We start from the raw sequence: 15252 nt of genomic DNA, 5'->3' as shown, positions 1-15252 counted from the left end.
TAAAGATTTTGCCACATGAGACACACAGTTATTGCAGATTAAGGACCAAATTCAATCCAAAAGCAACTCCATTGACTTCATAGTCTTGGCTACAATGAGCCACTTACTTATTATTTGTAATATGGTAGTTCCAGGGCCAGCTCTAGCGTTTTTGCCACCTCATGCAGAAAAAAAAAGCCGCGATTGCGATTGACGGCAATTCAGCGGCAGCTCTACCGCCGCTTCATTCTACGGCAGCAATTCGGTGGCAGATCCTTCCCTCTGAGAGGGACTGAGGGACCTGCCGCTGAATTCCCGCTCAAGAGCTGGAGGTGCCTCCCCTCTTCATTGGCCACCCCAGGCACCTGCTTGCTACGCTGGTGCCTGGAGCCGGCCCTGGTTAGTTCCTGTTGTGTGCTAGGCACTTCCCACACATATGAGACAAAATCGCTGTCCTAAAGAGATCAAGGTCTCTGAAGACACGATGGGGATGTTTCCAGAGCAGTCATCTCAATCCTATCACTCAGACACGTGTCAAAGGTTCATTGTGCTAATTGTATCTTATGGTATGTCTACACTTAAAACACTAAAGTGGCACAGCTGTCGAGCTTCAGTGTAGACACTCACTACAGTGACCCGAGGGGTTCTCTCATTGCTGCAGGTAACCCATCTCCCCAGGAGGTGGTAGCTAGATTGACAGAAGCACTGTCTCCCAGGGATTAGGTTGGCATAGCTCTGGCTGTTCGAGGGTGTGGATTTTTCACATGGCTGAGAGATGCAGCTATGGCGATGTACATTTTCAGTGTACACCAGTTTGGGGTGGGGGGAAATGCAGGATGGGAAGGATGCTTTCTTTCTTTCTATGACTCTTTGCTGGGCTTTTCAGTTTGCAGGGCTGGAGGGGGTGGTCACTGCGGTGCTGGATGAATTCCCACATGTTTGGGGAAAGCGCAGGGAATGGTTTGTCCTTGGTCTGATCATCGCTTGCTTCCTGGGGTCATTAACAACCCTGACATTCGTAAGTACCGCACCCAATATTGTGAACCTTGCTTATTGGCAGTAGACTCTAGCTGACATCTGCAGGAGAGAAGTGTTTCCCAAACAGAATTTCAAGGAGTCTCATCAAATATGTGAAACACTCTTAATCCAGTTGAGAGGAGCTGTTTTCCTTATGGGGTCAGAGACTGTCGGAGGAATGAATGTGAGCAGTCCCACTCATGAGGGAATCTGACAGTGTTGTAACTTGACAAAGTTCCAACGTACAGTACATAATAAACCACACAAATACTGCTCAGACTGGTACTACACCACTAAGCAGGTTCATTCCAGCTGTTTAACCTTTCAAACCTGCACTCAAAATCCCAGTTTTTACAAATTTAAAAATTATCAGTTTAATTTTCAAAGAGTTAGAAGTAAATTTCAAATCAAGAAAAGGATGGATAAAAAATCCTGTTCTAGAAACTAACAAATTGAATTTGGTGAACTGGAGTCTAGAAGCTCCTGGCACAGGAAAATTGCTCACGTGAATCTGCAGCACTTACATATTCCTTCTCTCAGATAGGCCAAATATTGCTCTGAGTTAAACTTGTGAAATCTCTGTCTAGTCACGGGGTTTCATTGCTGTAACAAGAGCACAAATTGGTACTAAGAGGTCAGCTTTTGTAAAAGATGCGGGGAAAAAATTCACTGGCTTTTACATTCCACTGTTTGTTTTATGAGAAATTCCCTCCTGGTTTAAAGCATTTACAAGGAGCCAGGTTCCTGTAGAAGATGCAATTCTCTTTCTTTGTAGCTGAGTCCAGATCTAGGAGGAAAGAATAGAACCTAATGCTTCCTTTGTTTCCTGCTCAGTAACTAATGCTCAGGGACAGAGAAGGAAGTTACCATCAAAGGAGGGCATGAAAAAGCACAGATCCCATCTGATTAGCTCATTAAAAATCCTACTAGAAATGCCTGCTGCTTTCCTTTCCGTTTTTCTGCATGACCATTCTATTGGCAAAGGATGATCACAGAAAGTTAAAGCAAGGATACTGGACAAGTCATTAGTACTGTTGAGTATTACTCAAGGCCAGAGCAGGTAGGAAGTGATGGGATACAGTGAATTTTGCACTGGTGAATGCTCTTTCCAAATGAGGACAGTATAGGACTAAAGAATGAGGAGTATTTGTGGCACCTTAGAGACTAACAAAATTTATTTGGGCATAAGCTTTCATGGGCTAAAACCCACTTCATCGGATGCATGCAGTGGAAAATACATAGGAAGATATATATACACCAAGAACATGAAAAAATGGGTGTTGCCATACCAATTATAACGAGACTAATCAATTAAGGTGGGCTATTATCAGCAGGAGAAAAAAAAAGTTTGTAGTGATAATCAGGACGGCCCACTTCCAACAGTTGACAACAAGGTGTGAGTAACAGTATGGGAAAAATTAGCATGGGGAAATAGCTTTACTTTATGTAATGACCCATCCACTCCCAGTCTTTATTCAAGCCAGTTTGCAAATTAATTCCAATTCAGCAGTTTCTAATTGGAGTCAGTTTTTGAAGTTTTTTTATTGGAGTATTGTGACTTTTAGGTCTGTAACTGAGTGACCAGCGAGGTTGACTAGTAGTACAAAACTTCGTCTTCTGGGGATACTGGCTAATCAGTACCACAATCTCTTTTCTAGGGTGGTGCATATGTAGTGAAGCTGTTTGAAGAATATGCTACAGGCCCTGCTGTCTTAACAGTGGTGTTTCTGGAATCCATTGCGGTGGCCTGGTTCTATGGTAAGTTTGTTCCCACACTTACAACCCATGCTGACCAGACTCCCAGGCATTTGCCAAATTGCGTTTCTGCCAGCTCTGTGGACAGGGGAACTGATGTCACAGAGAAAAAGCAATATGGATTACTGAATCTGAAAACAATGTTACCAATTACTTCGTCATGTAAGCACAGCACAATCTTGATCTCCAGATGTGTTGGGAGACACTGAATAACTTTGGATAATGGAGGTTTCTGTGTAATGAAAAGGTTGCAGGGACATAACCACACTGTTTCCTGCTGGATGCTAAATCAATCCAGGTTATATCAATATTAGAATAACTTTTTTCTCCCTGTCACCTCTACCTTCCATTTATTTTCATAGGCATCAACCAGTTTTGCAGTGACATGAAGGAAATGCTGGGCTTCACTCCAGGCTGGTACTGGCGACTCTGCTGGGTAGCAATCAGCCCCATCTTCCTCTTGGTAAGTTCATGTTCCCAGCCCAAGACAGTCAAAGTTTACTAGTGTAATACCTTAGAGTTCCAGATATGGGATTTTCATTTACATAATATTCATGTTCTACTCTCTAATGCCAGCTTTTGGAAGATAACAATATTAAATCAATGAGATGAATCTGATAAAAGCAGCTAGGACTAGTTACTAGATCAACAGTTAGTCTGTTGGGGTCTTTTTTGTTATTTAGATAAACAATGATGATACTAGAAAACTTTAACAACCTGCAACACAGGACAAGACTAATTTGAGCTTTGCTGCTTTACACCTATGTCAGCGAAGTAAAAGATGCTGATAAAACGCACCGAAAAAAAAGAAATTAAGATAGCTTATAAATCTGTTGTTTGATCAGCCACTGCCTGGTAACTTCAGAATACACCTACCCAAACTCTACCTCGCCAGATAGCATCCTTCATAATCAGAAACTGGAGCCAGTGTCCCCATAGCTGACTTGGCAAAGTTATTACTAACATTTTTAAACAAAGCCTTCATTCTCTGTTCCAAAATTAGTTCACCCTGTCTTTTATTGTTGCTTGGCTTGGATGCAAGGAGAGTAAGTCAAGATGGAGGTTTATGGAGGCAAAGTGTCTAGATTTAAAGCCTACGCTGTGAACTCAAAACAACACAGCTGGGATGATTAATGTGTGTTTAACTCTTTTCCATTTTATTACCTGTAGACAAAGGAGTAAAAAAAACTATAAATAGATGTTTCATCACAAAAATAATTTATACACTACTGTCCTCTCCATGATCCTGAAACAATAAAACTAAATTACATGAAGAGCAATATAGTTTCAGTGATGTGGTTACTAGGCAAAATTGATATTTACAGTTTCTATGGAAACTAAAATAAGAAAAGCCCAGACGTAGGTTTGGTAGTTCTCTATGCGAATTATAAACATCTTGTGCCGGGAATCCTATGATGAAATTCTGTGAAAATTAAGTTAGGATGCTTCCCAAAACAGTCACTAACATTAATTTTGAAATGTACCAGTTTAATACTTAGGCACCTTAGGCTTGACTTCAATGGGAACTGGAAGCACTGAGTATCTCACAGGGTTGGATCCAATATGCTTTAGGATAAAACTGGAACGCTGCAATCTTAGTATTAGAGTAAAAAAAAACAAACCATAAATCCAAGAACTGTTGCATTCTACAAGTCAATCTGAGGTACCAGGGATCACAATGATTTCTGTCCTATAATCAACACAAAAGCTGGCAAGTAATTTCTCAACCATAGAGCATATGCAGGCTGCTGACAATGAATCAAGTTCTGGAGAAGATTTTGACAAATGCAACGAGTTGCTGCTGTAGATAGTGGAAATTCCTCTATTTGGTGTTAAGGAAGAGTTTTAGAAGTACTTGAAGAAAAAACTAGAAGTTCCATGTGACCTCAAAGAATTCTTGAAACATTTATACAACTAGTATAATACTATTTAAGCTTGACAAGCATGGAGTTACACAAGAAAACACTCACTTATCTTTAACTTTTCATCATCTGCCTGGAGAACACATTCCAAAAGCTGGACTCTGAAGAAAAGTGCATAAAGATAAAAATGGCATATGAACCACTTCAAATTTGCAGGTGACATCTTTGTTTAACCCCTGAAAGAACTTGAAAAGGAACATGAAAAGCAAGGAATATAGGTGTGTGTTAAATATACACAACATAAAAAACATTTTCTAATGAAATTGTGAAGAAGAAGAAAAAAAATCACACTAGATCAGAATAAATTATAAACTTTTATGGAGCATATGTGGGCCAAGTGGTGCACAGCATTCCAAACCAGCCCAACAATAAAAGGGTGAGAGGAATCAAAGTTGGATGAATCCTCTGGAAGGTGTGGCAGAGCTCTGACCTTGCTCCCGTGGGTCCTGCGCTTCTAGGCAATTTATGCTAGCCTCGGTGCCTCACTGTGACCCTCCACGTAGCCCTTCTCTCTCTAGGGCCAGGTTTACAATCTACTGAGCCCTTTTCATCATAGGCCTGCAAGAAGGTTGGTGAGAGAACTCCCACAGTCTCTGTTCAGCCTCCTGTCCTGACAGGGGCCTGACTTCCCCTCCCAGGAGATGTTCATGTAGCGGTGGGTTGGGGGAAACCCGGGCCCGCCCTCTACTCCGGGTTCCGGCTCAGGGACCCTAATGCTAGCAGTTGTTGGCAGCCAACCTTTCACTGCCAAGATTTCTACATTTCCCTGGGCCACTTCCCCACAGCTCTCCTGCTTCTCCCTTCTTCACCCTTACCATAGGGCTCCTTTAACGATGGTTTGAGGGTGTCTTCAGTAACCAGCCCTTCAGCCGCACTTCCTTGCCTCTGGCCCCTCCCTGTCTGACTGGAGTGAGCCCTTTTTATAGTATCAGCAGGTCCTTAATTAGAGTCAGGTGGTCACATTAACTGAATGGCCTCACCTGACTCTTTGCAGGTTAATTAGAGTCAGGTATTCTCATTAGCCTGGAGCAGCCCCTGCTCTGGTTGGTCAGGGAACAGAAAACTATTAATCCAGTGGCCAGTATATCTGCATTCTGCTATTCTGCTGTACCCAACTGGCCTGGGTCTATCACAAAGGGTAAACAGTGTCTTCAAGAAAAAATTCTCTCACTCCTGTTCATTACCAGACCTAACTATTGGCTATGGGATTCTGGATATTACTGGATTCAAATGGAATTTTTTTTTTTTTTTTTTTTTTTTTTTTTTTTACCATTCTATCTTAAAATTCAGTAGAATTTTAGAATTGGTATTCAAACATACAATACCAGATCAGATCTGTGGTCCATTTATACATCTAAGGGCTAACATGATCCTTAGATGTATAAACAGGGAAGTATGGAGGTGATTTTTTACCTCTGTATACAGCATTGATAAAGCTGATAGTTGAATACTGCATCCAGGTCTGGTGTCCACATGCTAAAACGGATATTGAAAAGTGGAGCGGGTGCAGAAAAGAGCTAGAAAAATTATTCAAGGACTGGAGAAAATACCTTTCAGTGAGAGACTTAAAGAGCACAATCTGTTTAATAAATAATAATAATTTAAAAATGTTGAGAGGTGACTTGATTACGATGTATGAATACCTTCAAGGGTTGAAAATATTGGGTACTAATGGTCCCTTTTGATCTAATGGAGAAAGGCATAACAAGACCCAATGGGTGGAAGTTAAAGCCAGGCAAATTCAGATTGGAAATACTGTAAGGCACACATTTTTTACTGTGAGGGTGCTTAACCATTGGAACAAACTACCAAGGGAAATGTTGTACTCTCTTGCTCTTGATGTCTTCTAAAAAAATATGCTTTAGTCAGACAAATTATTGGGCTTGACACAGGCATAACTGTGTGAATTTCTCTGGTCTGCAATCTATCAGAGGTCAGACTAGGTGATCTAATGGTCCCTTCTGGCCTAAAAATCTACGAATCTAGTCTAATATCTTGTTGCTCTGTTTGGATTCAAGAATACCCAGAACAGGTCATTATGGAATAAATTGTTCATAAGAGGAATTTTCTTCCTAATATATTATCAGCCTAAGGTGCTTATGACCTAAGCATGAGGGTTTACATCCTTTCTAATGTAACTGTGGATTTTCTTATTATTCATACTGAATCCTACTATGCTTTTGGTCTAAATGATTTATTGCAGCAGTTGGTCCCAAAGGCTAATTATGTGCTATGTAAAAACATTGTGTATTTGTAATATTTTGTTGCATTTTTATTTCAGTTCATCATTTGCAGTTTTATGTCCAGCCCTCCTGATCTACGGCTTTTTGATTACAATTATCCCTACTGGACCATTATAGTGGGTTACTGCATAGGAACCTCCTCTGTTATTTGCATTCCAATCTACATGGCTTATCGGTTGATAATCACCCCAGGAACATTTAAAGAGGTATCTGATGTGTTTTATTTGTTCAAGTTCATTTTTGATGGGATGTACTTCCCCACCCCACTACGCAGCCATACATAAGAAGAGGTGGGGGAAATACTGCATAGGCACTTAAACAAAAAAGATGGTCTGTAAATGATGCTCTCATATTTGCCAGTTGCTGGATGTATGGATCAGCATTGTAAGAAATACCTCTTTAACAGTTAAATCATGCCATTAATACAAAGGAATGGTGGGTTATGTATGATAGCAGAATGCCAGCTCTGCAAATAATTAATGTTGAGAATTCCTTTCTGTTTAAGAACAACTCTTCTGAGTGCTCTAAAATCCACATGGTTGCACAGATTGCCTTGAAATTAGCTGTGCCACATGGGGATGTGGGGTCTTCTGAGCAAGCAGTTCCTGAGATACAGCTGTCCCCAGGAAATCAGCTTTTCTTAAGGTTGACAGATTCTATCAAGCTTTTTTTGCTCAGACCTAAGGCTCAAGCCATGGCTCTGCGTGCCCAAAGGATCTCAGTCACTGAACATTTACCCCAGCCAGTGCAAGGGACCCGCCAACCTTTTGGAGGAGCAAAATTGAAAGTGAGTTCGGCTCTTTAGGCAGACGCATGCTAACACAAGCCAATGGATACTCTGGGCACATGTGGACAGAATCCCAAAAGATACTAGCCAAGCACGATCCACAGGACCTGTGTGACTCAAGGGGACATTACGGCCATTGAATCTGAGCAACACCCAGTTCAAACCCAACCCAGCGTAGAAAGCTGAAATGAAACCTAGGCATGTTGCTATAAACTGCCTTTGTCCAAGGGTGGTTTTTTTTTAATTTTGGGTAAATGTAATCTGAGTACAGCAGAAACTTCAGAAAGCATTTGTGCCATTTCAAAAAGAAAACAAATTACACATGTGAATGGTTGCTGGGAGAGGAAGGGAATTTAGGAGGCAGAGGAGTGGAAAGGACAAGGGGTTTGGGTCTTCAGGGAGGCAAGGGTGTTATACAGAGAAGATAAATGGGGAGTGGTTTCGGTACTCAGGTCAGGGGGAGAGAGTGGGGATTATGGGGAAGTGTTAGGGGTGACAGAGGTGGGTGGCAGGGTAAATGGGAGGAATTAGGGGTGCCTGTCATCCCCACATTCTTCTCTTCCATGTGTGTGCTGGGAACAGGGGGACTCTTACCTTCTTGGGGTGTCTGAGCTCCTTTCCCTACTCCCTTCACATGTGAACTAGATTCACAGATTTCTACCCATTTCCTTGTGCACACCTAGCTTCTCGAGTGCTAGTGGCTTAATATGACAGGAAGGGGACAGTAAGGTGGGAATGGTGGCGGAAGGTGGGCTACGTATTATGGGGGATGATGCAGAGGAGGGTGGAGCAAGAGAGCTCTACCATGTTATCTCATACTAAAAGTTACTGTTCTCTTCGTGTAATAAAACTTGATTTTGGGGCACCGAGTCCTCTCTCACTGGGCTTTTAGTAACTCCAAACATTTGAAAGCACAGCCATTATCCCTATTTCACTGTAACAAGGTGGGGGGTGGGAGAGGCACACACTTAGGTATCAATACTGCAACATCCTGGAGAGAACATGGGAGTCAGAAAACCTGGGCTCTATTCCAAGCTCTGCCTCATGCTTTCTGGGTGACCGTGGCCATGTCACTTTACTGCTCTGTGCCTCAGTTTCCCCACCTGTACAATGGGGATAATGATGTTTCCCTCCTTGGCAAAGTGCTATGAAACCTATTGATGAAAAGTGCTATGTAAGAGCAAGGTATCATCATCATTACCTGGCCACAACTGCATCTCAGCTGTATACCTGCATGATAACTAAAACTGCCTAAACCACCACTAACTCCTACTAACAACATTTCTGGTAAAAAAAAATCTAGGAAATTCACTAACAAAAAACTTCGCTAATGGAGAGTTAAGGTTGCTCAATGGTATCTTGTGTCCTTCTTGAACGTTGAGTTCAGCAGAACTCAAACTGCCTGAAAACCAGGAACTGAAGAGTTAAGGTACACACACCCATGCAACCTTAACTCCCCATCCTTGGAGCAATGCCTCATACACCTACAGCACATGCTCACACACTGTCTTTGCACAGTACTACACTGGAACTACCTACATGTGCCCTACACTGACTCTATCTGCTAAATTTTACAACCTCTTCACCCTTATGCACATGATGCCATCTCACACTATGCTTTCACTTACCCATCATTAAACCCACAAACCACACACCTCCCACCTAGATGCTGAGAATCTCCTTGGCAAGAGGATCCCTGTGCGCACTGCTACATAACACAGAGCTTAAATAAGGCATACTGGATCTTTCAAGGTACACATGGACTCTTTCCTTAGATTACACACAAGGGTTAGGGAAAAGGGCCACACACACACCAAGAGGGGCACAGACCTCCAGATTGTAATCTGAGACAATCACAGCTCTGTCAAACTCTCCAACTAACCTTCCCCTTTCGATACAAGCTATACCTACACAGTGAATGCCGCTGGAACGCACCCAGGCAATCCCCAGCTCCAGGCACTGCCAGCTCCAGGACGCAGACTGTGGGGCATGAACCTTAACTCTGTATGTCTGGTTTTCAGAAGTCAGTTTTCAAGAACTCAGTGTTCGGGAAGGGCACAAGATACCGTTGTAACCTTCATTCTGTGTTAGGTTTTTTTGGTCAGTGATATTTAAGATGGCTAACTGCTGAGAATGAGTGCTACTGAAAATCAGCTCATGTGCACCTTTGGCACAAGTGCCATAGGTTGCCTACCCTTGGGTTAGAAGATAGGGGCCTAGCATATTCCAAAGAGGTTCAGTCAACTCTAGCCATAGGCTGAGGAAGCAATACTAGTTTTGACCTAAAATCTATATAGACACACCATCCTGCTTCCTCCACCACAAAAACAAAACAGAAATAAACACAGCCACCAAAACCATTCACCCCATATTTTACACAAGATCCACAGCAAGCTGGGACGTAATTTGGAAACTTTAATTATTATATGTAATATCCATTCAGAAGAGATATGCTCAATAAAGTTGATAGTATTTAGGTAAATGATCATGAGGGCATTAATGCAAAAGCTGTGTAAATTAGCCTGGATGCTACCATTTATGTCAACTAAAAATATATATATAATAGTTTGTACTTCTATAGCACTTTACATCTTTAAAGTGCCATACAAACTAAATTTCACAACACCTATGTGACGCAGGTAAATATGTGATCTTCTAAAGGTGGGTCAGATTTTCTTTAAGCTAAATCCTTTACAGTGTCTCTTTTCAAGTAACTGCAAAGTTCTACCTGAAATCTAAATTTGCACAACTTTCGTCTAAACATGTGTTTTTCTTCTCAACAGCGTATTCTAAAAAGCATTACCCGGGAACAGCCACAGAAATTCCCTTTGGGGACATCCGCATGAATGCAGTTTAAGTAACATTTGGGGGGGGGGAAGGTGTAAAGTTTAACTTTCCCCATGCTTCCCAACCCTCCATATTCCCCTTTCCAAAGAATTGAGTTTCCAGCTGAGCCAAGGAATGGGTGGGCATTTTCCATGGAGGCCCAGACAACGGCAATGTGCATCTGGAAAATTGGTGCCTCCAGCATACAGATCCAAGCATTTCAACAAAATCTGCTGCACACTTCAAACCAGACTACGAGTTCACTGCTGAACTGATTCATTCTGAAAACATGAGGATGCATAACCACTATAGGATGAGTATCATCTATTAGGATTAGATTTAGAATCTCAAATCTGTGACAGTACTCCTGTATTTTTCTCAATGTGATCATTTGTACTGGACCATGTTGTATTTGCTTCTAAAGATCTCATTGCTTAACTGAGTTGAAAAATACAGGAAAATAGTTCTGATAGCCATATATTACCTGAGTAATACAGCGTTTCTTGCTTAAAAATAATAGGACCCTCAGATCCTTGTTTTGCTGTGGAGTAGGCAGAGAAAGAAACAACCCTGAAAAGCACTATGTATGAAGACTTGTGTTCAGTTGCCACACAGTTGGTAGCATTATTCCCCTTCCTTCTTTATACGACTTACTTTTTTGCACTGTATGGATCACACCAGTTTTCATTAGTTATTTATTGCATAACAAGCACTCCACAAAAGAATGATTTTTAAAATTCGAGACTTCACAAAATACTCAGCCTCCTCTCTATTCTCCTCTGGTCCAGTATTACAAAACCCTAAGCCTATCCAGCTCTTGGTCATAGGTCAGCTGGCAAATGTTTAAGTTGTTTGCAATTGCTACACTCTGGTGCCATCTCTCTGTCTCTTTTAGCTATATATTCATGGTGACATTTTACAGACAGCTTAGCTTATTTATTTCCTTTAGAAACTGTAGCCCAGTGGTGAATTGTTTGGAGGTCAGATGCTAGAGGTTGGACCATCAGAGCTACATAGACTTTTACAGCTTTTTTAGCGGAATCAAACTGTTTTTTTTTCTGTGTTTCCGTTTGCAAAACTAAGCTTAGGGGTACACTTTATACTGGTTGGCACAAATATCAAATCTAAAAATTCTTACAAAATGTCATGAAAATTTCTAGCTCATGTATAAATTGGCTCATCCAGTCTTTATCCTGAAGATAAAAATATGAAAAAAAACAATGCTATTTTACTCACTCTGGGCCAGTGGTGAGTACAATTCTGAAAGGATGATTCTAATCATAACTTGATAATACTTAACTGAGGTATTTAAGTTCCAAATAAGTTCTATGTACATTTAAATTCATAATAGTCATAAGTACTTATGCCTGTCAAGCCACGAGGGTAGGTTAAACAATGATTACTTTGAAGCCAGTTGCATTTGCCAAGTGAATTTCAGGACCATGGAATGACTATGCTGCTATACGAAAATTGCCTAGTTAACCCTATGCGTTAACATGTAAGTAAAGGAGATGTGCGTTATGCTATTATCCTTCACTAAAAGCCCTCACCAAATTTTATTATAAAACCTATCACACTGAAGCTAAAATAGAACATAAAATCTCCTTGTACATTGTGATTTGCTATGTTAAAATGAAGGAGGTTTCCATACAAGAATTCATGCAGGCGAGCATCAAGAAATTTCTTCTGAAAGAAAAAGCTTACACTGATACACACTACAAAGAATAGATGATTTGCATAGGAGTGCAACCATGATGATTTTGCTTTTGAATACGATACATTTTCATCTTCTCTCACAAGACTTTTCTGCTTATGCATATCAGCACCCACTTCAAATAAGGCTCTTACACTTAAGCCATAGCTTAAGATCACTTGTGTTGTAGGTTCTCTAGCCCAACTCATTACACAGAAATAATTAAGAGTGATGTCTGAGTAATTCTGTCTCAACTGCTGACAAAGACTTACTAGGACCACACAATGTCATTTCTAAAGGGAATAATGTCTCTCAGTGTCATGAAAAAGATAAAATGAATCCATGTCTCACTGGATGAGGATTTGCAAGGAGTAACTTAGCAATTTAACCCCTCACATAATTTTAAAAATGGCTTCTAAGATGGACTTAATTTTGAGGGGACACACACAGCATATCTGCAGGATTGAAGAAAAGTTATTTAAAATATGTCATAGGCTATTTTATAAAATGTAGAAAAACATCAACAATTTAATATTCAAATTAAACTGGCAAACCAGAAAATTAGAAACCATTGATAAATTGTCAAAAGTTCACTTTTTCTGTCATAAGTTTATTGCTGAAAAAACTATGAAGTGGACAGGGTAGGGCAAGCAGGATAATTACATATTCCTACCATCTAATTTGGAAGGAAGAAGTCTTACTATATCTTCTCTATTCTCCCTAATTTGTGTCCAGCCAATACAGAACTGTGAAGTGTTTGTTTGCTTTTTTTAAAATGGATACATATTCTAAGCTGAATTGTTGCCTGAGCCAATAGCTTTCCTGTTCCTTGCTAGGCTCATTCAATGACAGCTTTTTCCAGCCCAAACAGCACTGTTTAAAAAAGGGATTTTTCCATCTCTGCTTTCTAACTTACAGTAAATCCAGTTGCAAAACACTCCTTCAACAGACATTTGGCTGTCTTCCGTCAGGAAGGAGATGGGGATGGTTAGGTTCAGTAAGAGCATTATCAGCATTGAAACCAAAGTTTTCTTCCCAAGCCCTTGTGCAGAAATTGAACTCAGGAACGAGTTCTGGTGGAATAATACTTGCAGAGTAATAATGGCAGAAATTCTCTGCTTTTTAGTGGGAGGTAGAAGAGCACTGGACTCTTCAGCAGTAACATTATGATGCCATGTTACAGCTTTATAGATGTAACTGCAATTGCAAAAAAAAAAAAAAAAAATCTTCACTTGCATTATTAGACAATAATACACAACAATCTGACTTTCTGGGTGGTACAGCACAGAAAATTGATTCATTGCCCCAGAAATACCAGAGGACTAGGAGACAACCAGGAGTCCTGAGTTTAAAAACATAGGCCACTGACCCACTGTGTAACCTTGGGCAAGTCATTTGTTTTCTCAGACTCAGTTTCCCAGATGAAAAATTAAGATAGCTTGCTTCTTTCACTGGAGTTCTGTGAGGACTGATACCTTTTACCACACTTTGAAGGTGAAAAGCACTGTAGACATGCAAAGTACTAGAAAGTAATTTTCTAGAACTACAGATTATAGTTCATAATTGGTGTTACACATTTTATATGCTGTAAAAGGCAGGTAGGCTGAACTGTAAAGTCGCTGAGCGTTACTGACAGGCCTAGAACATTAATTTGCTGACAGCCACTCTAGAAGCCAACTCCCTTCTAGAATTTTTCCTGCAGTAACCAGTAAAGAGTCTTTTTAAAAGTTCATATAATCACAGGTGACAGTATCAGCTGTTTCCTTTATTGCTTTTTCAAATTGGAAGGAAAACTAGTGTAATTTAATTATAAAGAATATGGACCTGATCCCACAGCATAATCCTATCATCTTGCACAGTGATGTAAAAACATACCAAATCAGAATGATAGCTCTTCACATTTTTTTTGCAGGGGCTAACATGATATATAAGGTGCTAGGCAGTGTGGGATCATGCCCCTTGCCGCTAACGAGGTTGTTGATACTTTATTATTCTCAAGACACTGGCAGCCTGATTCAAATCCCAGTGAAACAATAGGATGTTATAATTGACTTTACTGTGAATGGATCAGATCCCTAAACATGAAACCACTGTCCTGGCAATCTAGTAAGGCAACCTAGGGCCCTGATTCCACAAAGCACTTAAACATGGGCCCGACTTAGCATGTGAATAGTCATCCGGAGGCTACTCACTTACTTGAAGTTAAGCTCATGCTGGGTGCTTTGCTGAATCAAGGCCTAGGACACAAGCGTCAGCTTCCCCATTAACAAGCCTTTATTAATCAGAAGTTTCAAGTTGTTGTAAGGCAAACTCCACAATTAAACAACAGGTTAACTTGGTTGCCATGCCATGGTAAAATTAACTCCCAACACATCTTGGAGTCATTGAACCACTGACTGACTATTGTACTTGTATGCGCTATCTAAAGGAAAGAAGGTGTATGCTAAGATTGGGGCAGGTTTAATTACTTTTTAATCTTTTAATGCCTTTTGAGGAATGAGTAACAGGCACATTCTGGTACCTAGAATATCAAGAGAACATTCAGATTTCTGAAGGGAAAAGGTTAGATAAGGTAGGGCTGTTTCTAAACTACTGAAATTCTAAACTTCTGAACTACTCAGACATTATAGCTGGGAGATGCATTTTACTTCATATAACAAGACAAATCAGAAGTGGTATCACTTTCTTCTCCTTCCTGGAAGTTCCTTAATATTGATGTAACCAGTATGACTCATAGTATTAAAATACTGGGACACAGCACAATCAGCTTAAGTAATTTCATCATTCAAACCCACACAAGATGCGTAATTATAATGTGGTAGTAGTGCCCACAATGTGCACAGTGCCTGCCAAGTACAGATGAAATATAGATCCTGTACTAAAGAGCATTCAATCTTAAAAAAAAATGCAGGAGGGACACCCTTTAAATCATTTCCTTTCCTCTCCCTACAATGATCAATTGTCCTGGGTTTTAAGGGAATGAGTCCATAAGCAGGGAAAGGGACTGAGAGAAATGTTTTCTTTGCATTT

At 40.5% G+C, this 15252-nt stretch overlaps 1 protein-coding gene across 1 annotated transcript in view; it reads left to right on the top strand.

Annotated features, from left to right (window-relative positions):
• SLC6A4 (solute carrier family 6 member 4) overlaps nt 1–15169 on the top strand; it is a 37938-nt gene extending 22769 nt beyond the window's left edge. Inside the window, 6 exon segments of the mRNA XM_030536306.1 lie at nt 866–997; nt 2655–2754; nt 3114–3214; nt 6955–7122; nt 10487–10502; nt 10505–15169. Coding sequence (XP_030392166.1) covers nt 866–997; nt 2655–2754; nt 3114–3214; nt 6955–7122; nt 10487–10502; nt 10505–10560 — 573 coding nt within the window. The 3' untranslated portion in view covers nt 10561–15169.
• The last annotated feature ends 83 nt before the right edge of the window (nt 15170–15252 follow it).

This window comes from Gopherus evgoodei, chromosome 17, assembly GCF_007399415.2.
Source record: "Gopherus evgoodei ecotype Sinaloan lineage chromosome 17, rGopEvg1_v1.p, whole genome shotgun sequence".
Taxonomy (NCBI): domain Eukaryota; kingdom Metazoa; phylum Chordata; order Testudines; family Testudinidae; genus Gopherus; species Gopherus evgoodei.
This window is presented reverse-complemented; position numbering and strand designations above follow the sequence as displayed.